Source organism: Canis lupus, chromosome 4 (genome assembly GCF_048164855.1).
Source record: "Canis lupus baileyi chromosome 4, mCanLup2.hap1, whole genome shotgun sequence".
Classification (NCBI taxonomy): Eukaryota; Metazoa; Chordata; class Mammalia; order Carnivora; family Canidae; genus Canis; species Canis lupus.
The window spans coordinates 76516847-76544415 of NC_132841.1; the positions used below are offsets into that span (position 1 = coordinate 76516847).

A 27569-nucleotide genomic window follows, 5' to 3' on the forward strand; every position below is an offset into this window, starting at 1 on the left:
GCCAATGTTTACCGAATGGTTCTTGTATTAAGGGTTTCATATGTGTTATTTCTCAGAATATCCCAACAAGTTCAGTTCTTACTGTGATAAGGAAGCTGAGGCTGTGAGGGCATAGGGCGAGAATGTGGAGAAGGGACACTGGAGCCAGGGAGTAGCTCTTGTAAGTTCACACTACTACCACTATGCTCGACTATATTCAGTTGTAACACTTCTTATCTTCATTTTGGCACGTTTCACATCAACTGCGGTGCTAAGGCCCCTGAACAGTGCTGATGGATATGCTTCGAGGTCTACCTGCCATTGACGAGCACTTTGAAGTTACAGACATGGTAGGGAAGCTGTAGCTGGAGGTCAGCTGACTATTCGACAAGGCCCTCAAAGGAGGTAAAATCCTACGATCTCAGCCTTGCTTCAGCCTCCGTGATGAGCTCCTGCTTCTGAATTATAGGAACCAAACTCATAAGACAGTAATGTATCAAATGCCGACTTACTACTTCCAATGATAAGACATACCCTTCCAGTGAGTGACCGGAATGTTTACTGTTCAGGGAACTCCCTAAGGATCCAGGTCCACAGAAACCTTCTCAGTGACTGTAACTTCATTTGTTGAAACCAAATGAGAATAAAGGGGAGAATGGCACTGATGTTTGGAATCCCAGGAGTACAGTTAGAACTACAAACCAGACAGTGCAGGACCAGTTAACTTAGAAACAAGCGCTACAAGAGAGTGCTGGGACTCAGGACGACCAGGCACAGTCCAATAAGGACACAGTTACACAACTGACCCTCGTGTATCTCGAGCAGTTCTGAAAGATCCCCAACAAAAACTCCTTCAGTTTTATGCAAGTGCTTTCTCTTAAGATGGATGGTGAATGAGATAATCATTCCTGTATTAAAAAAACACCATTGACTATAAACTACTAGCAGTAGGATGTATCCATTGCCAGCAATCCAAGCCACTACTGCTAAAACAGATAAAGGATTTGGAGAGAATATCATATAAAGAGTGAAGAACTTTGACTAAGAGCTCCTTGAGGAGCCAGAACACAAAGATAGAGGTCTACAGAAACTATTTCTGAAGGGGGAAAAAAAAAAGACTTCTCTTCTTTGATACTGGGAAATATACACTTGTTAATACCAAAGCTCTTGGTCAATGCTTACATTTAAGTCACACACACACACACAAAATTGCTCAAAATCCCATACTTCAGTGATATTTGCACATAATCCAAATCCCTGTATGGTGGTAGTCCTCATTGGTACTTAGAACACGAATGAAGAATGTCTTGATAAAATATCTTCCTATTTGAAATGCACAGTGACATAATTTATCAAGTTGGTGGTAGTCAACAAATAGGGACTGAATTTCATTCAAAGAGAATCACAGAGCAGGAAAGCTAAACAATATGAGTATCACAAAAAAATAAATTGATGCCCTTTTATTTTACCTGAGTTAAAACAATGATGAGTCACATCGAGTTATGAGAATCGTAATAAATGACTACTCAAGCAGATTCATAAGATCAGTGCTATGAACACACTGAGATCATATACAATTAACTAGTGCTAGTTTGGTTTTAAATCCTTAATACCTCAAAACATACCTTTTTTGTTTCTTTTAGCACACAAAATAATTTACTCATAAAAGTAACATCTACTTACAACTCTAATAACATTTTTTCGAAATTTAAAAATAAACAGCACTGTTAGCAATTCTGAATTTACAGAGAAAACTTTTTGGCACGTAATGTTCTATCAAAGTGGAAAGCTGAATCACTTTGCTTTGTTTTTCACAGCAGAAATAGGCATTCACACTACCAGCCTTGGGAAATCAATTTGGTGACAATTGAAAAATGTGCTGGAAAACAGCATTTTTGGAAAAATGGGATCTGGTGCCATCTACTGAGTGGCAATGGTAATGTGACTCGGTGTTAGCCATCAAGTTATGTAACCACTACAATTGTAGCTACATGCAACTCAACATGTACACATGTGGTCAAAGCCCAAAAATTACATGCAAAAATGAAAAACAACTGCTGTGCTAGGACCGAGGAATGGATGGGTGTTTTTCCCCCTCTAAATACCATCCTATTTAAAAAAAAAATCAGGTAGGTAAAAATTATTGCTGAACATGAGGAGTACTCAAGAGGGAAGACTTTGATAAATTAAGCAAATGAAAAGTTCCCTGATTAAGAGGGACTCAGGCTCTCTTATGCATGGAGAGGCCGATGGAAGGCAGTTAAGTCTTTTGGTATTTACGGTAGGTCAGAATTAAGAATTAATTAATTATTATCCTTTTTTCTATTTGTATTAAAAGCTAACTTATTTGACGAAATTATCAACCTGGGCTGCCAATTAAGTAGCACTCAGGAACTATAATCGATGCCCATACTGATGATCATCCGGAGGCATGAAAACCCTGAAAACCCTGAAGAACTTTTCTGATTAGCAAAGAAAATTTTGTTAGTTGACTTCACTCTTCCATCCCAACTGTGAGAGCTGGGCCACAACCCTGGCAGTCTTGGAAAGGTAGATTTTCTGCAATATTTTTGTGGATTGCAAGTTTGTTTACTTATTTATTTATTTTTGGTAGTAGCTTTTAAGAATGTTACTTTCTTATACAGCCTAGATACCCTGAGTACTAAAAGCTTAAAATAGTTTGTGGTTGTCCTTTCCTTCATAATACTTCTCATAATCCAGAATTTGTTTCTCAGCTGTCCTCTAAGAGGGCAGGAGACCTTGTCTATTCTGTTCATTACCATACACCCAGCACTTAATCATGTTTGGCACTTATAAGTGCTCAATAAATGTCAGGTGGTTGAGTGAATAAATGAATGAATGAATGTTGTACAGTCCAATTAGCCTAGAGGGAAAGTGGAAAAATACCAACCCTTACAAAATGAAGAAGACAATGGTGGAAAGGAAGAAAAATAAGCAACAAATGGTGGGGGTAGACCTGATGTTAAAAAAATTGTCATCATTCAACAACTGATGATATCTGTCTTGAGATACAAAATACCGAAACGATTTTAACTTAAAGTTAATATAAAAACCAAGTCTTCTCTGGAAGACTCATTTACAAATAAGTTAATGAAAACCCTGTTATTACAACTAGATGTAATAGGAGCCTTGTGTTTTGTTGTTTCAAGGTGGAGAACATTCTGCTAAATACACCAAGTGAATGTCTACAGCTCCATAGAGGGAGCGTAGCACATTGAGGACTTTCTCTTGAATGGTGTCAACTTGCTCAGAAGGACAGTAATCGTCCAGACTTGACCTGGAACCAAGAGGAGAAAGAAAAAAAAAAAAATGTAAATAAGATGAGATCATACCATGTCCTGAGGAAAAGTCTGCATGTGTTGATTTCAGTATAAAATAGAAATGAAGGTATGTTGAATTTTGTAATAGTAACAGTTAAAAGCTACTAAAAGTTTAATCTAGGTCAGGAGCATTACATTATGTTCTTTAAATCTTCTCAGCAACTCTATGAAATATATAGTTTACTATCCCTTTAAAAGAATCTGAAACAGAAAATTAACCTGCATAGGTCACCTAGTTCTAAGTGCTGGTGATGGGATTCAAAATGACACATCATGTCTTCAAAGCCTCAGTGCTTAATTGCGGCTGTTTCCCTCAAAGGGAGATACTGCAAATACTGGGAGGTTATTATCTTAGTGATTGGGCGTCTTTCTCATTCTTTTATTATGGGAACAGAAGGGCTAGAAATTATTAAGGGTAGAGGCTTTCCAACTGATAAATGGTTTCTTTTTTTAATTATTTTTTAAGATTTTATTTATTCATGAAAGACACAGAGAGAGAGGCAGAGACATAGGCAGAGGGAGAAGCAGGCTTCATGCAGAAAGCCCAATGGGGGACTCGATCCCAGAACCCCGGGATCATGCCCTGAACCAAACATAGACACTCAACCACTGAGCTACCCAGGCATTCCTGATAAAAGGTTTCTGCTTCTAAAAACTACTTGTCAACTATACAGGTATATAGAATTATCCAAAATGAAATGTGGAGATGTGCTGGTATTGGGATTAGTTTCCCAAGTGGTATTAAGGAGAAAAGAAGGGATATATATACCCATATATACATGCAGATAAAGACCTACTTTGAGAAAGTTATCATATATAAAAGTTTAATTTATAAGCCTTAACAAATAAGGAGTACTTCAATGCTTTCAAAAAGATATCTGGCTTCTTTAAAACACTGTTAGAGTAGTTCTTGGGAGCTACCCCCAAGAAGGAGTATTGGAAATCTGTAGGTACATTTTGATTGTCACAGTAACAATTAAAGGGCCAAGGCAAGAGGGCAAGGCTGCTAGAATTCTTGCAATGTATAGGACAGTCCTGCAATCTGAATGTAAATAAAAGTACTTGTCTTCTGTCATATATACTTTCCAAAGTCCACAGAACACTCACATAAGTGAAAAAACCTGTTTTTAATTTTTTAAGGCTACATATGAACAAAGTATTTTTGAAAATGGATTAAATATGAACAAATTTCCCAGAAATGCAACTACTCTGTATATTTAGGGAAGACTGAACTTTAAGTTCAGAACTTTACCAAGAGGTTATGACTAGAAAAACCGTGTCACTATGGCAGTGCTGTGTTCATAGTATCTGTTCAATACATCACATGAGCAATTGTCTGCACATATAATTGTTCTATTTAGTGACTCTTTGTAAAGATGCTAGTTTTCTGTGGCTTAAAACAATTTTTTTTTTAAAAGATTTTATTATTTGAGAGAGAGAGGGCGTGCACGCATGTGAGTACATGAGTGAGGGGAAGGGGCAAAGGGAGAGGGAGAGGCAGATTCCCTGCTGGGTAGGGGGCCTGAATGGGACTCGATACAAGGACCCCAAGATTAACCTGGGCCAAAGGCAGATGCTTGACTGACTGAGCCACCCAGGCACCTTTTGTGTGGCATTTTAGTGCATACCAGTTTATCAGTTACTTTCATTTCTTTTACGTTACGATGATTTGTGTGTGTATATACACATATATAAACATATATTTAAATTATGTGTACAGGTAGGTTATTGCTATAGACTAAATATGTCCCTCCAGAATTCATTCATTGAACCTAATCCCCAATGTGATATTTGGAGGTGAAGCCTTTCAGAGGTGATTAAGTCATGAGGGTTCTCATGAGTGAGATTAGTGCTATTATAAACGAGTCCCCAGAGAGTTCCTTTACCCCATCCATTATGTGAGGTTATAGGGAGAAGATGGCTGTCTGTGAACCAGGAAGGAGGTCTTCACCACATTGAATCTGAGTGACTTTATCTTGGACTACCCAGCCTCCAGGACTGTGAGAAAGGAATTTCTGCGGTTTATAAGCCACATGGTCTATGGCATTCTGTTATTGCAGCCTAACTGGACTAAGACAATTATATTATCTATATATATTATATATAACATTTCCATATACTTAAAGTGTGTATGTATGTATGTGGATTACGTTACCTATGAATTTCATTTCAGATGGTAAAAGGGCACTATAAAATATTTGTCATAAAATACATTAAAGTGTTAACCTCACAGTTCCATATAAAACCAGCCCAAAGATTAATACAGAAAAGTTTCATTAAATTGTTGTAACTATGCAGCATATTATTTTCAAATCTGAAATATGGCATCAGGTAAATATTCATCTGTAGACACACAAATGGGAATTCTTGTGTTAATCTGAATAGTATCACCAACTTTAAAGACAAGATAACAAGAACTATATGTTGTTTGCCAACCATTACTAAGAGGAAAGAGAAAATACAAATCTGAATTTTGAGTTGAATAGGTAAAAAATTGGTTAGAATTACTGTATTAGTTGTAATTATTAGATTCATCTATGGAGACTGTATTAATAATTTCCTATGGCTGCTGTAACAAATTACCACAAATTTAGTGGCTTAAAGGAACAAAACATTATAGTTCTGTTGGAGATCAGAAGTCCTAAAATGAAGATGCTATCAGGGCCACATTCTTCTCTAGGTTCTAGGGCAGCATCTGTTTCCCCGTCTTTCCAGCTTCTAGAGGCTGCCTGCATTCCTTAGTTTGTGGCCCTAATCCTCCATCTTCAAAGCTAGCAGACAGCATCTTTTCATTTCTCTGATTCTGACCCTCTTGTCCTCCTTGCTTAAGGACCACTGTGATCACACTGGCCCACTGGATAATCTAGGGTGATCTCCTCATTTCAAGATCCTTAAGTTAATTATATCTGCAAAGTCTCTTTTCCTGTACAAGATAACATATATACAGGTTCTGGAGATTAGGATGTGAATATCTTTAGTGAGCCATTATTCAGGCTACCATACTTACCTTGCAATTGTCACAAGAGTAGGTTTTGGTAAATTTTTCAGTAAATAATATACAGACTGAATAAGATACTCAATTTCTTGTTCTGTGCTGATATGGTGAGGAAGTTCTGAGTAATCGCAGGTTAGACCAGCCTGGTGAACCTGAAAATAAAAAAAATTAAAAATTACACTGTAAGGCTTTGTTGTTTTTAGAAGATTCTTTAACCATTAATGTCCTTGCTGATAAATCTTACCTGTTCTCTAAAGTTTTGGAAGAACAAGCCTGTACATCTGTTTGGGCCTGATGTCTTTTTTTTTTTTTTTTAATTTTATTTTTATTTATTCAATCATGAAAGAGAGAGAGAGAGAGAGAGAGAGAGAGAGAGGCAGAGACACAGGCAGAGGGAGAAGCAGGCTCCACGCAGGGAGCCCGATGTGGGACTCGATCCTGGGACTCCAGGATCATGTCCTGGGCCGAAGGCTGGACCAAAGTTGGCCCAGGCTAAACCGCTGAGCCACCCAGGCATCCCAAGCTCAAAGCATTTTTAAACCCTAAGTATCTTCTAACCTTATCATTCTTAAAAATTGCCATTAAAAAAAAAAGTGGGTTTTGGGTTAGGTTCAATTTAACCAAAATATTCTTTTGCTAGTATTTTTTATTCTTAAAAAGTTGGCACTAAATCAGTATATAAATTTCAGTTCAAAGAAGGTGGTTTGATTGTATTCTGCAACTAAAGAAAACACTAGAGCAAAAACACAGTTTATTGAAGTCAAAAAGGCACCAGGAGTAAAAGAAGATGACTTGCAGGTCTCAGTTTTGGCACAAAATCTGAGAAAAGGCATTTGAACTTCAAATGAGAAAATTTATACTTCAAAGACTGCAAAATGATATAAATAAAAGAAATTATCATTGAAGGTATCCACTTTTACCACAGCTTTTGGATCACTATTGGCAAACAAAGTCAGTGATACAGCTGATGTAGCTGAGTTGCACTTGCCAGAGCACCTTCTTTTGTCTTTCTCCTGGTTTTTACAATCAGAAAAGTTTTCAGAGAGAGGAAAGAAAAAAGAAGGGAGTATGAAAATAAATTAACAAACTTTAAAAATTGTATACTTCCTTCTCTCTGGCAAGTAGAGATCTGACCATAAACAAAATAAAAAAAATACAGCACTTTTGCTTTATACATAAAATTGGGAAAAGTTTATTTTTTTTTAAAGATTTTATTTATTTATTCATGAGAGACAGACGGAGAGGCAGAGACACAGGCAGAGGGAGAAGCAGGCTCCATGCAGGGAGCCTGATGTGGGACTCAATCCTGGGTCCCCAGGATGACGCCCTGGGCTGAAGGCAGGTGCTAAACCGCTGAGCCACCCTGGCTGCCCTAAAAAGTTAATTTTTTTTCTGGAAAATCTTTCCAGTATTCTGACTTCTAAAAAGTTATATATTTTTTCATTTCTTCTCATTTATAAAAAATAATTCATTTACACTTTCCTGGAACACAAATAAAAGAAAAACACTTTAACAAAAAGTACTTTTTCTACCCAGAAAAATGCTTTCCTAAAGGATAAATTTTATACTTCAATATAAAGTATTTACCATTTCATAGTCTGGTACTTCCATCCGTTTTTTCAAACTCTGTACAAGTGGAATTAGTGATTCCATTCTGGAAAAAAGTCACCCTTTAATTAAATATCACACTGCCTCAACTAAAATTACAGAAGCAAATGATATATTACACTTAAAATTACCTTTAACAATGTTTCATATGATGCTTGAGAAATGAAAGATAAAGATATTCAAATATCTTAAAATATTAAAAAATAAATGTTCCCTGTTTTTTCTTACCTCCAAGACTACAGATTGTGTTAAAGGTTGAAAATTAGTATCAAGAAATTGAGATTTTCCTTTTATTTAAAAATGTGACTTTAAAAATTATTTTGAACAGCAAGAAAACTAAGTTTTTAGCACACGGTGATGAAAAAGTTTTCAAAAAATTTAAGAGCAATGACATACACAATTACAAATGGCAAAGTTCTAACAATAGTGATATAATTAAGTGATATAATTTAGGTGGAACACTTTGGGAGCCATGATTAATTAATGTGTCTAGTATTTTGCCTCCCCTACCAATATCTACTCATCTGGTGGGAGGGGGAAAAAGAAAGAAAAAGTGAGGCATGGAGGCCTATTTGTCCACTCAACCTGTTACTTCTTTTTATTAGGAACACTCTCTGGGCTTCTGGACCCTCATCACCTACCTCCTCTGCTTTTTAATAGTGAAGACTCCTTCATGCTGAGGATCTGGCCCTTCAGGGGCATGGTAAGTTTTGGGGAGACCTTTCTTGCTTGTCTCACCCACTTTTCCTCTGTGCTATTCTTTTATTCCCCCAATTCCAGTCATAGTGTGAACTTGCTTCTGTTGTAGCCTCAGTGTTTCTTCAAGTCTGAGATAGAACTCTCTGCAGGTGATGAAGAGTTAACTGGGCATGCTCATCGGTCACAGTAGATATCAGTGAAAGGTGGCTCCATCTATGGGCTAGATTCAGGACTCCAAAGTTTTCATGCAATTTTGTTTTAAGTTTTAAACTTGGCTTGAGACATCAAAAATCACAAAATAATAGGTACTTTTCAATATTTCCAGAAAGAATCACATCTTGTGAATTATTCCTACATCTCCCTCTTCCACCATAATTTCAAAAAGGAAGGAATCATTTCTTGAACTAGTTCCCTATACTGAAGAGGAAAAGTGTGAACTGATGTTCAAATGCTCGGTCAATATTGACTGATGTGATCAATATAATACCACAGTTTTCCTTAGTGATAACAAAGTTTTATATTTATATTTCAGAGATGTTTCTCATTATTTTGTCTTTAAACAAAAATTACACTGAATATTTTGAAGAGGTAATATACACATAGTAAACGATTTTTCTTTCTCCTAACTTCATCTTTTAGTCATAGAATTCCTCTCACCAAAGACAACCTCTATTTGTTTCTTCTGCATTCTTCTAGTTATCTGATGAATTATTTTAAATAACTATGACATAACAAGTCTTAATGGCTCAAAATACTACGATTCTAACTCTGATTTAAAGAATTATTTCAGAGACCTAACATCACTAATCTCCAGGGAAATGCAAACCATAATCACAGTGAGAAATGATCTCAAACCAGTCAGAATAGCTGGAATCAAAGAATAGGAAGTAACAAATGTTGATAGGGTGTAGAAAAAGGGAGACTTTGTGTTCTATTGATAAGTATGTAAATTGGTGCAGCCACTGGGAAAATAGTATGCAAGTTCCTCAAAAAATTAAAAAATAGAAATATACAATCCAGTAATTTCACTGCTAGGTATTTACCCAATGGAAAAAAAAAAAAAAAAAACCACTAATTCAAAAAGATCTATGCATTCCTATCTTTACTACATTATTTACAATAATCAAGATATGGAAGCAACCCAAGTGTCTATTGACTGATGAATGGATAAAGAAGATGTAGCATATATAGACAATGGAATATTACCCAGCTATAAAAAAGAATGAAATCTTGGCATTCATTGACAACATGGATGGACCTACAGATTATCACGCTAAACGAAGTTAAGTCAGATAAATACCACATGATCTGTATATGGATGTATATGGAAGCAGAACAGATGAACAAACAAAAACAGAAACAGATTCATAAATACAAAGAACTGGTGACTACCAGAGGGGGTGGGGAGATGAAGGGGATTAAGAGGTCCCAACTGCCAGTCCTACAATAAATAAGTCACACAGATAAAAACTAAAGCATAGGGAATGTAGCCAATGGTATCGTAATAACATTATATAGTGACAGATGGTAACTATGCTTATATTATATCTGTATAATACAAAGAATTATCAATTCATTATTTTATATACCTGAGATTAATGTAATATAGTAATGTAATATAGTATGTCAACTACACTGCTCTAGAAAAAAAATAGATTTAGTTCAGGGAAAAGTAACTACTATTTATCTCAATACTCTTCCAAACTTGCTTTAATACCAAAGGCACTCTTTACCCCACCCTATAACTTGACAGATGCTATGCCAAAAGAACTTTTTTCTCCATGTTTTCAAAGTAATCTTAATGCTGGACAATCGGCCAAACAGAGGACCTGATGAAGGATCCAGCTATCAAATCCAATTCTCTCATGCCATGGCCAGCTTGAGCTTCTACTCATAGTCAGGCTATCCTTAAAAGGAGGCAAGTTTTCACATTAGAATTTCCTTGTCTAGTCATTTGCTTTTTTATTGATAGGTTATTTTTTTTTTCTTATTCTTACAATAGGGGCTGTCTTACCAATCTCTAATCTTCCTTAAGACCTAGCACCACATCTTATATATAAAACAGGCAGTCATTATGTGATTTTATGTGATTTTGAGCAACTTAAACCTCTGGGCCTTAGTTTCCTCATGTATAAAATGAACATAATAACAATGAAGCCATCAAATTGCTGTGGGGGATAAGTGAGAGAAATGCAAGGAAAAAATCTTAGAATTGGGCACAAAGAAAACACTCAGGAAAGGCTAACCATTGTTAGTAAATTTGTATTGGCACTTAATATTAATTTTTAAAATGTAATTTATCTAGCAAATTAAACAATATATCTATGAGTAGAATAGAGTTGGGGAAAAATATGTTTCAAGGTCTTACCCAGGGTTTGAAGCCCATTTCTGTACAGTTTCTTCATTGTCACCATCACACAAATCAGCAAAAGCAGCTTCTAAATCTTCTAACTGATGAATTCGAGTATCAACACAATCTACCAAATCTTCCTTTAAACATATTGAAAAGCCAAGAATATAGTAATTAGTCTTTGAAAAAAATAAGTGAAATCCCATTGGAATTAAAATACCAGTTCAATTAGTTAAAACCAGGACTTGTAAGTACTAAGCATGGGCTTCCCCAATAAACACACAAAGATTTTGGTTAGATGTGAGAGCACTCTAACGAGCTATATTATTAGATATGTGATAAATAGACAAAACCCAAAAGAAACAAATGAAGGATACCTCTGTCAGGTTGGTACCAGGCTTTTTAAACTGGTACAACTCTTGTAAGATTTTGTACTCTTCCTGGAAAACAAAACAAAAATCCATATACTAGAAAAAAACCCCAATTGTTGTTATTTTTTTTTTTTTTAAGATTTTATTTATTTATGAGAGAGAGAGAGAGAGAGAGAAGCAGAGACACAGGCAGAGGGAGAAGCAGGCTCCAGGTAAGGAGCCCGATGTGGGACTCAATCCCGGGACTCCAGGATTACATCCTAGGCTGAAGGCAGGGGCCAAACCCCTGAGCCACCCAGGGACCCCCCTAATTGTTTTTTAATGATATGCTTTAAAAGTAACAAATGGCTATGATATAAGGAGAATATCTTAGACAATCATTTAAAGATTAGCCTGTGAAAGTCAGGAAAAATGTATAACTCAGACGTCATTGTAAACAATGTCATTTCTTTAGGGTAACTCTATCCTGACAAGAATGCATGAAAATTAGCTATGGAAAAAGACTTGACTTGAAAGAAGATTTCTAATAATATTCTACTGTATAAATGGATACATCCTAGGATCTCAACAGATTTTAGCTATGTATAGGAAATAAACATGTCTTTAATAACAATCAAAACTCCATATTCACTTTGCAGTCCTTTCCAAGCCTGCAGAAGAGAACTTGGAAGTTCAAAGGCAATACTGGAGGCAGATATAACAGAAGGATGGCTGCTAAGCGAAGACTTTGCAAGAGGATGTCTCTCCCCATTTAGCACACTAAATAGCTCCGTTATAGGTGGGTGTATCTGGCCCCAGTAATCCCATTTAGGAGTGTTGTTGGGAAGAGTATACATGCAAGAGCTGAAGTTCACTAAGCACAATGTGCCACTATCCTCATCATACTAATCCTGTGAATTTTGTCATTATTTTGATTTTATACTTGAGGAAACCGTGGGTCAGAAAGGTAAAGTAACTTTCCCAAGATCATACAGCAAATAAGCAGTAGAAATAACAGAACTAAACTCATTCTGGACTTCAGGCCATGCTCTTTAAAAAAGGTAAGCAACTTTTTTTTTTTTAAGATTTTATTTATTTATTCATGAGAAACACACACAGAGAGAGAGAGAGAGAGAGAGAGAGAGAGAGAGAGAGGGGCAGGGACATAGGCAGAGGGAGAAGGAGGCTCCCCATGGGGAGCCCGATGTGGGACTCGATCCCAGAACTCCAGGATCATGCCCTGAGCCGAAGGTAGACGCTCAACTACTGAGCCACCCAGGTGTCCCTATAACGGACTTTCTTTACTGTATTAAAAAAAGGCTATTAAATTATAAAATATAATACATGCTCTTTTTCAAAAGTTCCATAGTACCAAAGGGCATAAAGGATACAAAAATCTCCACTTCTCAGGTCTCCTGACAGCTTTGGAAAAGGAGTGACTGTCATTAAGTTCCTTATATAACTTTGTAGAAATTTTCATTAAAAATATGTGATGAGAGTATATTTGTAAGATACATTCCTAATACCTTCCAGATATGCCTGTTCTTCAAGTTTTATAATAGTTCCAAGGTCATTTCATGATTCTAAAAACTTATGGTTTATAACCACTGGCTCGTGTACAAGAGCAGGAAGAAACAGCAATTTTTCTCCCTTATTTGCAAGTTGGGAGAATACTCTAGTTCCCCCACTCTTGTTTCAGATTACACTAAATTCTCAAATCTTACCTATTTTTTAATCAATACTTATTTAGAGGTCTTTGATAAATCACAAAAGCTTCCAATACATATGCAAATTAGGATTGTAAAGTACAAGATCATTAAAATCAAAGACTGAATTTAGGTAGAAAAAATAGTTAATTTTAATCTCAAAAAGATTAGATTTGAACAACCTCCCAAATGTTAAAGCAAGCAGTTACTGTGCCATAAAATGTACCCAGGCATGCTCACTTGGGAGTTTCTCAAATGTTGCTTCTCAGATCTGTGCATGCTAATATTGTTTGGCTTTCTGCATTTAAGATCTGATGAACAGGCCTGAATTATTAGCTCCAAGAGTACATATGTAACAGGCATTTCACCTCATTGTCCAGTGGAAAATTTGTCACACAGCTCTTTATATACATATAATATCTCTGGAAAGATACACCAAGAAACTGGCCATGATGTTTGTTTCTGAAGTAAGAAACTGAGGGAATGGGGATGGGGTGAGAGAGTGATATCTTCAATGTATAAACTTACTTGTACTACATGATTTTAGTTTTTTTTTAAACTACCCATGTAGTTATCACCCCAATTAACAAATAGAAAATAATAAATACTATCTAGAGCAGGGATCTGCAACCCACAACATATAACCTGTTTTTTTGTATGGCCCTCAAGTTAAGAAAGATATATACACAATTCAATTAAAAAAATAGCTGCATATTTAAAAAGGTTTAACAACAACAAAGAATGTGTCAAAGAGATCATATGGGACCTCCAATAAAGTAATTAAAATCTAGCTGTTTGCAGAAAGTTTGCTGATCCTTGATCTAGACAAGTGTCATACAGGTCTTAAGATCTACATTTTAAAAATGCCACATTTACCTGAGTGAACATTTCTTTGAAGGGATTCTTGACTGAAAAAAAATCCAAGTCAATATCTAAAACAAATGCATCCCCTTTCTTCAGAATTTCCAGAATTTCCCCAGTGCTGATTGTAGTCTGGCATTCTTGGCTTTCAGAAAAACATGAACATGATTGTTCTAGGCAAGTCTGGCCCCTCCTCTGTGTCACTGTGTCCTTTTCCAGTCCTTCTGAATAGGAGTCACAGTTACTAGAGGCAGTGTTTTCTGCATCTTCCAGTGCTAGCTTTGGCTTCTTAGCAGAAGACACTGCATCATTTTCTTCTTGACTATTACAGAGTTTATACGGTTTTACCATAATTACATCCAATTGTAAAGGTTTTTGGTTCTCTAGCTGGTCTTCAGTTACATAAAGACCATCACTTAGAAAGTAATGATCTGTACTTGTAACCCTGGATTAGAGGAAAAAACTATTTTAAAGACAAATGGACAAATTAGTTGACATTTCAAATAGCATTTCCAAAGCAGTGCAGAAATGTAACAATATATTTAACAAAAACGGAGAGCTCTCTCTACTTTTGTTAAGTCTTGTTCCTCTGCAGAAATAGTATTCCCCCAGTTTTTAGGTGGGCACATAACTACCTGAAATACGTAAAGGCTATACTTCGTAGCCTATACTGCAGCTAGGGGTGGCCATTTGACTAAGTTCTGGACTACGGCTGTGAACTGAAGAGAAGGGTTCATAACGGCACTCTCCTCTACCTGCTGACTGGCACGTGAATGTGGAAATGGCAAGCCCGCCTTGGACTATGAGGACAAGGGCAATACTCTAAAGATGAAGCAAAAAGGTAAAAGGAACTGGGGTTTCCAAACCTGTAAACTGCCAGATAGGCCCTGGACTATGTGCAGTAAACTCTAATATGAGAAAAAATACAAATCTTTAAGCTGATGTCTTGGATCTTTCTCATACCTGCTGCAACTTCGTCGAAATAATCACTAACGGAAAAATTACATCTGGAAAGAATTTCTCTTAACAAACGCTCCTTCAGATGTGTTTCAAAGTTTTGGCAAACTTTATATAACCATAATTTTTTTTTAAAGATTTATTTATTCATTCAGAGAGAGCGAAGAGAGAGGCAGAGACACAGGCAGAGGGAGAAACAGGCTCCACGCAGGAAGCCCGATGTGGGACTCGATCCCGAGTCTCCAGGATCACACCCCAGGCTGCAGGCGGCGCTAAACCGCTGTGCCAACGGGGCTGCCCTAACCATAATATTTTAATGTGGAAAACGACTTTAAAAAATCTTATACAATGCAGAATGCATTTTACAAGTTACAGATTTCTGATTTTAGACATATCAGTATATTCTTAGCTTTTCAACTATATTATACCTTAGGAAGTACTTGGAAAAGCAAAAATAAATGCTTCTTTCAGAGCCAGGCTCTATTCAACTAAAATAATGGTTAATATTTATTTTATACTGAAAAATAAAAAAAATAAATAAATATTTATTTCATACTCACCTTCCTCCAGCTATATAGTCTCAAATTTTAAAAGGTATTAATTTTCCAAAATAAGATTAACGACATAATACAGCTGATATCCAGGCTTGTTATAAATTGTGCTGTCCTAGAAAAACAAAGGCTATATCCCCCAAACCTAAATTCGTATTCTTCCTTAATAAAGGATGCTTCACTTTGTTCATATCTGTATGAACACATGCATCTCAGACTGCATACCTGTATGTGTCTCTTCTATAAACTCTTACGTACCGAATTCAGTAAAATCATCAGATAATCAAAATCCTCCTAATATTGTTGTTTACATTACGTTTCAAATGTCTGTTTGAAACTTAAAATTATTTGATTTTGCAAAAACCTGTTACAGGTCAAATGAGGTCTACTCACTGAAGTACTCAATATATGCACTACCATTCTTTCACATATATCAGTATTATATATATTTATTCTATGTGGAGTTCTATTTATTATTTTATCCCAAGTACAATTTTCATGTATATAGAAAGTTATTTGTGTAATTAATAAGAACATACAACAAAGGTTAACTATATCATTAAGGATAAATCAAAACTAAAAAGTATCACTTACAATGAGAGAGACTGTGTATTTCATTTTCAATATATTACTACCCTTTTATTCCACTCTCCTTTCCCTTTGAGAAAGTTATGCCATCACTGCTTAAAACATTCATTCCATCATAAGAGACTGTAGAAAGTCAAGGATATGATAATATTTTTAAAGACGTTTGCAGTACTGCAATATTCCTAAAACATTGGTTAAACAGCTTATTTAACAAAAAGTTGCACATGCGACTTAAGTCAGCTTTAACTTAATTTAGATTCATTATCGAAAGCTAATTATATTACTAAAATTAAAACCCCAAATCTACTTTTTAGTCATTCAATTTTAAAAAAAAAATGCAAAATGAGATAATTTTGCTTTTTTAACTGCAATTGTTAAATTCAGCAGACAATAATTATATTGTAAGGAAGCAGTGAAATGTATCATTAGAAATGTAAATCTATAAGATACTTCAATAATTTAATGGAATTAAGTCATCAACACAGCCAGAATTCCAGAGGATGAAGATATTATTCTCAACCAACCTTACCAGTAACAAAATATAGATGGTTTGTGAAGGTCAAGAGACATGAAAACCTGTTCCTGGTGTTTGTTTAATCTGAGCCCATCTGTATGTAGGCAACTCATGAGTTATGGGGATTCAAAATAAGACAAAAGCAGCATTCACTCCTTTACATCCCCTTTCATACTCATAAATATGAGATTACCTGATTGTTGTAGTAGAAGTGTCTCTGCCTACTAAAAAGTGATGTTTGCCCTCTCTGATTTGCTGAGCCCATGGGGGATGAAGCCACAGAACATGAGAAAAATGGCCAGCATAAACTGCAGGCATAATCCAATTCTCAATACTTAATTCTCTGAAAAAGAAATAGAAAGCATGGAAATTACTGGTGAGTGGTTTTTCCAAATATAATTTCACCCAGAACAAGAGTTTAACAATTTTCCTAATAGCATTAAGGCATCATTTCCCTTTTTCACTGTATTGACATTTGCACTGATGGTACAAGACAATTATGGGTTGGCATCCTAAGACTGATGAAGGCAACAGTACCAAGTCTACTAGTAGTCCCCCTCTAAAGCCAGTTTTATGTAAAAAGTTCCTTCATAATTTTATTAAATTTTGAACTTGAATATACATTTTAAATATTCTGGGTGGTAAAATGAGAAATGCGCAGAAAGTACTTCTGCTACAGTCTTCGAACGGTTGTCTTAATGAAAAGCACTTGTAATTCAATTGAGAGTTGAACACCATCATTTTTCTTGAAAGAAAGACTGATCAACATACAATGGTTATTCAGACTTGAATTTGAATTGTTGGATTCTACATTTGAACTAAGCTTTAAAAAAAACACCACTTGTCAAGTTTTGGTATAGTATTGAATATTCATAATTATCTGAAAAGGCTATAAAAATACTCTTCCTAAATTTTCTTCATTTTACTTCCACCAAAACAACATATGGCAACTGACTGAATGTGGAAGCAGATAGGAGAATCTAGCTGTTTCCTATGAAGACAAATATTAAAGAGATATGCAAAAACTTACACATTCTTACTCTTCTAAGTTTTTTGCTTTAGAAAATACATTTTTTAATAAAAATAATCGTATTTATGGTAACATGTTGAAGTCTATTTTGAAATGAATTAATATTTTAAACATTTCTCAGTTTTAATTTCAAATATGGTAAATGTGAATAGATACTACCCAAACTTAGAAAAAAAGCTTAGTAATTTTTAAGAGTATACAGGCATCCCGAGACTAGAAAGTTTAAGAATTATTATTCTATGACTAACTGTACATACTTGTTTCATAATTCTCTTCAATTTCTAAAATATAAAAACCTTTAAATATAAAAGACAGTTAACAACAATGGTAGAGCTACCACACTTTAGAAATCAGTGGTCCAAAAAGGGGTTCCAGAAAGTCAACTGAAAGAAATGTAGTAGGCTAGAGTTAATTCACCCAAGCATCTATTTTGTAGTTTCATATTATAAAGAAAAATAACTATTTTATTTTGTCCGGGCTGCCTTGAACAACATGTTTAACACATTTTCTTGTGCCTTTGTATCCAGATTTTTTAAAGGAGAGAGGAAGGGAGAACTGGCTCAGGTAACTTCTAAAGTCTCTTCTACTTCTAAAATTCTAAAGCAGAGGTTGGCAAACATTGGCTAGGCCATCTGTTTTTGTAAATAAAGTTTTATTGTAATATAGCTGCAGACATTTGTTACATTAATGTCCATGGTTGTTTCCTATACAGAAAAGAGGAGAGAGAGGTATAAGAGGAGAGAGAAGATAGTTGCAACAGAGACCATATTGCAAGCAAACCTAAAATATTTACTATCTGGCTCTTTAGAAAGTCAACATTTGCTCCAAATAAAATAAAAAGGGAAAACGAAAACAAAACTCATGACCTCAGAAAGTCTATTTCCCTTAATTAATCATGTACTGCAAATTGTATTTCAAGCATATAAAAGATCACTAAGTGCCTGGCTGGCTCAGCTGGTGGAGCATGTGACTTGATCTCCTGGTCCTGAATTTGAGCCCCACACTGGAGGCAGAGTTTACCAAAAAAAAAAAAATAAATAAAATAAAATAAAATAAAATAACGAACAAAAACCACATATTACCCGAAAAGTGTTTCCTTGTCAAACACAGTGTCAGCTGGCATATTCACAGGAATAAGGAGGTCTGGATGTGAATCAAAATGCACAAAACTTATGTTACCGGCAGGAAGATGCTTCGAGCCAATGGCCCGGTATATATAAGGCAGGACCTGTGAAAACACATGCATATGTTCAGAAATGTTACTGAAATCATGAGCACACACTCTGCTGCAGCCTGAAAAACAAGGCTTAACGTAACTGCATATAATGTAAAGCACATCAAGTTGCTAAAAAGTAGGGAAATATAAAACTTGTTCACTGTAGATGGGCTTATAGAGAGCGGTCTCCAGTTAGCTTTATGTTTTCCTCCTAAGTTCCCGCTTGCACCTCCACAGGCTTTACCCGGCATCTCCTGCTTCCATCTGGCCCCGCCACAAACTCAATGTTGGTAAACACACAAGGACTGGCCCTCAGGAAAACGTACAAACTGGCAGTTAATGAACATTCTGGCACAAAGAGGTGTTCAAGGTACCATGGGTCTCCCGGCCTTTGCCACACCTCTGGATGATGGATGAGCCTAGGTGGTCTCCAAGTCACCTAGTGCTGCGTTTTTCTTTTTTAAGATCTTATTTATCCATGAGAAACACACACACACACACAGAGGCAGAGAGAGAAGCAGGCTCCATGCAGGGAGCCCGATGTGGGACTCGATCCCAGGTCTCCAGGATCACGCCTGGGCTGAAGGCGGTGCTAAACCGCTGAGCCACGAGGGCTGCCCGGGTTGTGCTGCGTTTAATACTGAATTTGAAAGCACCGCTTAACCCGTGCCTGTGCTTTTTCTCAGGCCCATCCTCACTACTCTTTTCTACGTCCTGGGAAACCCAACTTCCTCCAGCCATAAATCCTCAATCATCGTGTCCCTCTTTCATATCCAGAGAACCCCCAAGGGGGCTGCTGGTTAAAACAATAAACAAAAAACAAACAATAAGCAAAAAACAAAAACAAAGTTTTGACTCTATGGGCCTCCCTTATAAGGCTTCCAGAAGATGGGATGAAGTCATCATTTTAGCTACTCCAATGGAAGATAGTTTTGGTGTTTATAAGAGCAGGGCTCGGGGGATCCCCGGGTGGCTCAGCGGTTTAGTCCCACTTTAATCCCAGGGCGGGATCCTGGAGCCCCTGGATCGAGTCCCACGTCGGGCTCCCTGCGTGGAGCCTGCTTCTCCCTCTGCCTGTGTCTCTGCCTCTCTCTCTCATGAATGAATGAATGAATGAATGAATAAATAAATAAATAAATAAAATTTAAAAAAAAATAAGAGCAAGGCTCGGGTACGCAGACTCGTGTACACACCGAGCAGACAACACTACCAACGGCCCTAAGGGTGCCACGACGCCAAGTCTCTATCACGGACGGCAGCCCACATCTTTCTTTTTTTTTATTTTTTTGATTTCTTTTACTGGAGTTCGATTTGCCAGCGTGTGGCAGGACCCGCGGGGCCCACGGTCAGTGCCGTGACCCCGTGACCCCGGCCCGCGCCGCGGCGGACACGAGGCCTCCCACCCAGACGCCGGGGCCGCGGGAAGGCTCGGCTTCGGCTCCGGGCGAGCGGCGAGGGGTGAGCGAGCCGCCCGCCGCCCAGCCAGCGGACCCCAGCCGCCCGCGCCTCCTCCTCCTCCGGCTGGTCGTTCCGGCGCCTCCCCCGCAGCCATGCAGCCGCCGCGGGTCACGCAGTCCGGTTCCCTCCGGCCCCCCGCGGCCGCCCGCTCACCTCCTGGTGATCCTCCACGACCCACACCGGGAGCGCGGGGTAGCGCCGCAGGCCCGCGCGCCCCGCCGCCGCGTCGCCCGCCGCCTTCCCGCTCGGCAGCATCCCCGGCGCCGCAGTCGCGAGACCAGGACCCGGGCCGCCCGCGCTGCCCCTCCCGGGTGGAAACGCGCGCTCACCCGGTTGCGGTTCCTGATTGGAAGCTGTAGAGGGCAGGGGGCGGGCGCCGGCGCGCTCCACGAAGACCATTGGCTTACGTGTCCATCGCTCTCGAAGACGCGCCAATCACCGCGCACCAGGCGCTGTGGGCAGCCCAAAAGCTTCCCCCCACCGCCCCCCGCACCACCCCGCGGTCGCGGTCCATCTTCTTCAGGTTCGCTTTTTAATTTCCTCGGTTTCCTGTTCCGGAGGCGCGGGCGGCGCTAGGGTCTCGGCGGCTGCAGAATCAGCCTGGCTTTGCTTTGACGGCTCCCTCGCGGCCCGAGAGCGTTTTATAAGGTAAAAGGGAGGTGTGTGTGTGGGGGGGGGGCGCCTTGCGGGTGTGGGAGACGGAGCGCCGCCGAGTGTCGGGCGTAGGCGTCCGGGACTGGGACCGGGGCTGGGGCTGGGGCTGGGGCTGGGGCTGGGGCGGGTTCGGGTCGAGCGGCCCCCTCCTCGGGTCTGCAGCCGACGGGCAGAAGAGCGACCGTAGGCCCGAGCCCCGCGAGCAAGTGGAAGTGAAGAAGGAGACCTTTTCATTCATTTGTGGAGCGCATGCGCGGGTCCCGGCCTGGGGCCGCCCGGGGTCGCCGCGGAGGGAAACCCGGAGCCCAGCGCTGGCCTCGTGGGGCGCGCGGCCTGGCGGGAGATGCAAACGGGAACCACGCAGCCGCCCCGCAGCCGGGCCGAGTGCAAGTGCGGGGAAGGGAGGCACACTTCGCGGCCCTTGCGACGTAGACCGATGCTCCCGGACGTGTTACCTTGGCCAAACAGCCCCCGCAGCGTCCCTGCTTCCTGGGGTAGGAACCCAGCAACCTGGGGGTAGACACGCGGAAAACAACTACCCTCGGCCGCTTGCAGCGAATTTCTTGACTCTCGATTTTGGATCAGTTTGTGCTGCAGCAGAGCCGGACTGTGCCTTCAGAATGTCAGCTTCATAATCCGTGTTTTCAGGTATTCTCTCTATAGGAACATGCATGACCTAATCGCGGAAGGTCAGCTGTCGCGCACTGTGCAAGTGTTAGTGACCCTGTTTGCATCTCTAGGTTTGGCACACTCCTTTGTGTTCCCTTAGACCCTGGGCGTACCTCTTTTCTCTTGTTTATTTTATTTTTTAAAGATTTTATTTATTTACTTATGAGAGACAAAGAGAGAGACAGAGAGAGAGAGGCAGAGACACAGGCAGAGGGAGAAGCAGGCTCCATGCAGGGAGCCCGACGTGGGACTCGATCCCGGGTCTCCAGGATCACGCCCTGGGCCAAAGGCAGGTGCTCAATCACTGAGCCACCAAGGCGTCCCTTTTCTCTTGTTTATTGACTTATTTATTTTCCTAAAAACATGCCTGTAAGTGGTTTCAGAACTTGAGTCTTGCAGGCTGTGCATCTTACTCAACTTGGAGTCCACACGGTCAGCGTGACAAATCTGGGCTCATTGGGTATCACGCGAATCTGTGAAAAGGCCTCCTCTTTGTCTGGATTTGATAATGCAACTATGTTGTGGGTATATGTGAAAGGGAAACTGATGGTAGCAACATAGAAACATTTGCCATTGGTGATGTAGTAAACATTTATTGACCACCTACTATGTGCAGGACATTGTGCCAGGGGCTGTGAAGGATACAGAAATGACCATGAATCAACCCATGTCCTCGAGGAGCTAAAAGTCTAGTGGAGGAGTTAGAAATGTGCACACATGACTATAATATGAGACAGTCTCTGGTAAGTGCTGTAAAAGAAGTAAGTAAGTCTAGAGGGAATGGGATTACATTCTAAAGGGACCTAGGAAAGGCTTCACAGAAGAGGTGCCATTTGACATAGGTGGATGAAATTCAGTGGGCACATTCACAGAGCAGGGGATTTTAGAAGAGCAGGAGCAAAGAACAAGCTGGGTAATAGTACTTGGTATGTTAGGCACCTGGGAAAATCTGGGTGATAGGCACTTCACGGGGAAGGTGATGGAGGATAATTCTGGAAGAAATTGGGTCCGGGTTGTAGAGGGTTTTATTTTATTTCAAGATTTTGTTTATTTATTCATGAGAGACACACAGAAGCAGAGACACAGGCAGAGGGAGTAAGTAGCAGGCTCCCTACAGGTAGCCCGATGCAGGACCCGATTCCAGGACCCCAGGATCACACCCCAGGTTGAAGGCAGCATTAAACTCCTGAGCCACCAGTGCTGCCCTGTGGAGGGCTTTCTTTTTTCTTTTCTTTTCTTTTCTTTTCTTTTCTTTTCTTTTCTTTTCTTTTCTTTTCTTTTCTTTTCTTTCAGATTTTATTTATTTATTCATGAGAGACACAGAAAGTGAGAGAGAGACAGAGGCAGAGACACAGGCAGAGGGAGAAGCAGGCTCCATGCAGGGAGCCTGACGTGGGACTTGATCCTGGGACTCCAGAATCACACCCTGGGCCGAAGGCAGGCGCTAAACTGCTGAGCCACCCAGAGATCCCCGTGGTAATGGGTTTTAAATGCCAGACATGGGAGTTTGAATTAGATTCTGTTGGCCAGGAGCCATGAGTAGCCCATGGTGGTGAGATCAACTGTGTAGGTCCTAGGTTTATCATGAAGGCCTTAGGCTGAATAATAGTCACCAATTAGATGTTTTTAGATGCCTGCTAGTTATTAAGCACAGTGATTGATAGAGCTAAAAAATCTGACATTACTTTCTTGAGCCTTTTGAAAATCTACCTTAAGCTTATCGGTGAAACTTTTAGTTAGATAGACCTTAGGAAGATACCACTATAGTCAAGTTTTTTGCACTTAGTATTTATTTAAGTTTTAAAACTATCTTGTTGAAACTTAAGCATTTGGAAAGCCATTCATGTTCACAGCATTCTTCAGTGGAAAGCTGAGGATGAAATCAAGGATAACTGTTGTGTTTACAAATTATAGTTATATTTGAATTTGCTTGTTAGTCTCACTGTGTGATAAGGACATCTTAAAAGTTAGTTGTAAACTTTACTTCGGGGGCATATACTCTTAATTTTGTCAGTATGCTCAATGTATTGGAGAATGCAAAATCATTGTTAAGAGAATTGCAGACATTAGCAGTTTGGGAAACCTTTTTATGCCTGTTTTATTCTTTCTGTCCCCTAGCGCTTATATTCCCTGTGGAAGATGTGACATATCCAGACACCGTGTCACGATGCAAGGCAATACGTGGTGAGTGGTGTGACGGTAATGGTGGAGGTTTTGGGAGAGCAGAGAGAAGAGCAAACCCCGATTTTGGTAACGGGAGAGGAGGAGGTGTGTTCATGTGGGCCATGGACATGGCTAGGAGCACAGACCAGCTCCTGCCCTCATGGAGCTTATAGTTCTGAGGTGCAGGCAAACATGAATGGTGGAATGAGGTAATTAGTTGGTAAATTGTAATTACTGTAGGACCTGCCAGGAAGCATCACAGAACGTGAGAGCAGGGAACCTAACAAAGGCCTGATGGGTAGTGCTAGTGATTATAGAAAGACCAGTGGGGTTGTTACTATAGCAAGGGAAGAAATGATGGTGTGAAGTGGGTGAACTTAGGAAGTATTTATGAAGCAGAAGTGATGGGAATTTAAAATACATTTTTGGGTAAAAGGGGTAAGGGAGGAAAAGTTGTCAGATAATTGGCTGATGTATGACTTGAGGACCAATAAATGCTATTATCTATTGAAATAGGAAACACTGGGGATGCCTGGGTGGTTCAGCAGTTGAGCGTCTGCCTTTGACTCAGGGCATGATCCTGGGGTCCTGGGATTGGGTCCCACATCGGGCTCCCAGCATGGAGCCTGCTTCTCCCTCTGCCTGTATCTCTGCCTCCCTCTCTCTCTGCCTCCCTCTCTGTCTCATGAATAAATAAATAAAATCTTAAAAAAAAATATAGAAACCGTAAAAGAGCAGCCATTGGTATTGTTTTGGAGGGGAGGGTCGTTAATTCCTTTTAGGACCAGGTATGTTGAATTTGTGGAGTCTCTGCTGAGTGTGGAGGAAGGTGAAGACAGGAAGGTGCTGGTGCAGATGTAGAGAGTGGTGTACAGGTGGGATGACATGGCGAGGTTCAGATTTTTGGGGAGCCTGAGCAAGGACATAACAGCATATGATTAAATAGTCGGATGTTGAGTTCATCATTCTGGAGGAGGAGCAGCTTTAGGGAATGACAGAAGCCAGGGACTGAGACAGGGGAAGAGGACTTTATTGGCCATGAGGAGTTTGAGGTATTACAGAGAGCTCAGTGTCAGGTAGGTAGAATAATCCAGGGGCTGAAGGGGTCAGTTGCTCTTGAAGATGGTCAGGCATTTGTGACACCCTGTTTATGGTGAGTTTTTGGTTTTCTTTTCTTTTTCTTTCCTCCCACAAAGTCATAGAATGTCGTTCCATCCAGGACGAGGGTGTCCCCGAGGGCGAGGAGGACATGGAGCCAGACCCTCAGCCCCAGCCTTCAGGCCTCAAAATCTGAGACTACTTCATCCTCAGCAGCCTCCTGTGCAATATCAATATGAACCTCCAAGTGCCCCTTCCACCACGTTCTCGAACTCTCCAGCCCCCAATTTTCTGCCTCCACGACCAGACTTTGTCCCCTTCCCTCCTCCCATGCCTCCGTCAGCCCAGGGCCCTCTTCCCCCCTGCCCTATACGCCCCCCCTTCCCAAATCACCAGATGAGGCCCCCCTTCCCAGTGCCTCCTTGTTTTCCTCCTATGCCACCTCCAATGCCCTGTCCTAATAACCCCCCAGTCCCTGGAGCACCTCCTGGACAGGGCACTTTCCCTTTCATGATGCCCCCTCCTTCCATGCCCCACCCCCCACCCCCTCCGGTCATGCCACAGCAGGTCAATTATCAGTACCCTCCAGGGTACTCACACCATAATTTCCCACCTCCCAATTTTAATAGCTTCCAGAACAACCCCAGTTCTTTTCCACCCAGTGCTAATAACAGCACTAGTCCCCATTTTAGGCACCTCCCTCCATACCCCCTCCCAAAGGCTCCCAGTGAGAGAAGGTCCCCTGAAAGGCTCAAGCACTACGAGGATCACAGGCACCGGGATCACAGTCACGGCCGAGGCGAGAGGCATCGGTCCCTGGATCGACGGGAACGAGGCCGAAGTCCTGACAGGAGAAGACAAGATAGCCGCTACAGATCAGATTACGACCGAGGGAGAACGCCCTCCCGTCACCGGAGCTATGAGCGGAGCAGGTAAAGCACATGTGTGGTTTTAGTGAACTGCAGAGGTCCAGACATGGGCCATTTGGGTTTCTCAGAGGACCGAACCAAAAAGGTCCAGCAGTGCATTTTGGTTTATAAAGGGAAGAAAGCATTTTTGGAGCTGTTTTAAAGAGGAAGAGACAACTGACAAGTAAAGTAGTTAATGTCAGAAAAGCCACTTTTGAAAATCATTTCAAAATCATCAATGTAGATTCATTGCAATGAGCGTAAGCTGATTACTCTTGCAAAATACAGCTGATGTTTTAATGGTGATCTAATGAAAGTTCACGTACTACTTTTTCGTGTTCTTTGCATTATCATATTTACTTTTGTTCAGTATGATCACCATATCAGGTTAAAACACCTGAGTTCATTTGGAATCGATCTCTATGTTATCAATGAGGAATCAAACTAGTTCTAGTTAAGTGGAACTTGCTTTCTGGCTTTAAGATAAGTGGAACTTTATTGTACATAGTTGCCTTCTTGCTCTGTTTTCCTTGTAAAGTGCAATAATGTTGGTTACACATCATCAAAGTTTTCAAAATAGCATTTATTTATTTGTTTATTTTTTCAAAATAGTTTTTAACTTGATTTTGTTGCATTGAAATGTTTTTATACTGAAGAAAGTTGTATTTGAAAAAAATACTGTTTCATTCCAGATTACATGCGTTTTTTTCAAGAGACCAAATATGTGTACCAGATACATGTAAGAAAGTGAGATTTCCAGCAGGCATTTCTAAACCAGGATTCTTAGATGGGTTTATAGAAATGCTCTGAAGTTATATGCAGAATGTTATATGCGTATGCATGTTTTTCTATAAGTAAATTGGTAGCTTACAGCAGAATCTCAAGACTTTTCTCCAAAAGTCTAAGAACTGTTGGTTTAGGTGGGAAAATAAAAACATTGATAACGATCATACCAAATACTTTGTACCTTCAGTGAACTTCTTGTATGGTTGAAGCTTCCCATTTGTTTTTTTTTTTTTTTTTTAATTTTTATTTATTTATTATAGTCACAGAGAGAGAGAGAGAGAGGCAGAGACACAGGCAGAGGGAGAAGCAGGCTCCATGCACCGGGAGCCCGATGTGGGATTCGATTCCGGGTCTCCAGGATCGTGCCCTGGGCCAAAGGCAGGCGCCAAACCGCTGCGCCACCCAGGGATCCCGAAGCTTCCCATTTGTTGAGCTAGTAGCGATGCTTCTCTTTCTGTCCCTTGTGGTGTGTTTACTTACCTTCATTATCCTTAGGAACTTCTGTGCTTAAAGGGTTTGAGCTTACCAAACCGAGTCACTTCACTATGTGGGTTTGTAGAGAGCTGGTCTTGGTTCCTTTGGAATCAGTTTGCTTCTCGGTTTCCACATTTTTATCATAGCTGTTGAGTTTTCATGTTCATGACTGAACATTTTGCCAGTAAGTGGTGTTGGTCATTCCTAGTCCTGAAGAGAGTGATTAGTGGTTGGAAGGTTTGGAAGGAAAATGTGTTGTTTCCTCTTCCTGATGCCCAGTGGAAGGTAGAAGGAAACTTGTTTCCTGCAGAGATGACTGATTTCTGGTGAGCCAGAGCTAACTCAGAGTTGATAGACTAAAAAATTTTCTCAGCACGAATTACCAATTCTGGTCAATTTTGTCCTTAACTATTCTCTGATGGACTAATTGGCAGAGGCCTATGATAGTTTATTTTAGAATTTTATGATGAAACTCTAAACTGGAAAGTGTTTGTTAATAGTTTTCTTTAGACTTTGAAGTGATTGTTAATAATCCTATTTCTAGGGAAACACTTCAATGCAAACTTCAACATTCTAGTGGGCACTTTTTTCCCCATTTTGGGGTGCCGCAGTTA

The 27569-nt window shown here is 39.8% G+C and overlaps 2 protein-coding genes across 10 annotated transcripts in view; one reads left to right on the plus strand and one right to left on the minus strand.

Annotated features, from left to right (window-relative positions):
• Window positions 1-1424: 1424 nt before the first annotated feature.
• Window positions 1425-20508, minus strand: C4H5orf22 (chromosome 4 C5orf22 homolog). The gene is made up of 9 exons (XM_072825011.1): window positions 20357-20508; window positions 18612-18757; window positions 16693-16842; window positions 13905-14334; window positions 11350-11412; window positions 10991-11112; window positions 7903-7969; window positions 6328-6467; window positions 1425-3277 (listed from the first exon to the last, which is right to left on the minus strand). The coding sequence occupies exons 1-9, from the start codon at window positions 20456-20458 to the stop codon at window positions 3145-3147; spliced, it is 1353 nt and encodes a 450-aa protein (XP_072681112.1). The 5' UTR covers window positions 20459-20508; the 3' UTR covers window positions 1425-3144.
• Window positions 20509-20678: 170 nt separating this feature from the next.
• The window catches only part of DROSHA (drosha ribonuclease III), a 121202-nt gene continuing 114311 nt past the window's right edge, over window positions 20679-27569 (plus strand). For 6 of the 9 annotated variants that reach the window (XM_072825003.1, XM_072825005.1, XM_072825006.1 and 3 more), the window contains exons 1-4: window positions 20682-20851; window positions 22143-22269; window positions 23645-23710; window positions 24886-25719. In XM_072825003.1, the coding sequence (XP_072681104.1) occupies window positions 23694-23710; window positions 24886-25719 (851 nt within the window). In that variant the 5' untranslated portion in view covers window positions 20682-20851; window positions 22143-22269; window positions 23645-23693. Of the gene's footprint in view, window positions 20852-22142; window positions 22270-23644; window positions 23711-24885; window positions 25720-27569 lie in introns of all 9 variants that reach the window. The other 3 variants (XR_012030348.1, XR_012030347.1, XM_072825004.1) reach the window with 3 other exon arrangements.

Excerpts from the sequence above, each read along its gene's own strand:
- C4H5orf22 (XM_072825011.1), bottom strand. The coding sequence starts at position 20,458 with ATGCTGCCGAGCGGGAAGGCGGCGGGCGACGCGGCGGCGGGGCGCGCG. Across the intron at positions 11,113-11,349 it reads CTGGTACCAACCTGACAGAG|GAAGATTTGGTAGATTGTGT; the intron begins GTATCCTTCATT and ends ATATGTTTAAAG. Across the intron at positions 7,970-10,990 it reads AAATGGGCTTCAAACCCTGG|AATGGAATCACTAATTCCAC; the intron begins GTAAGACCTTGA and ends ACTTTTTTCCAG.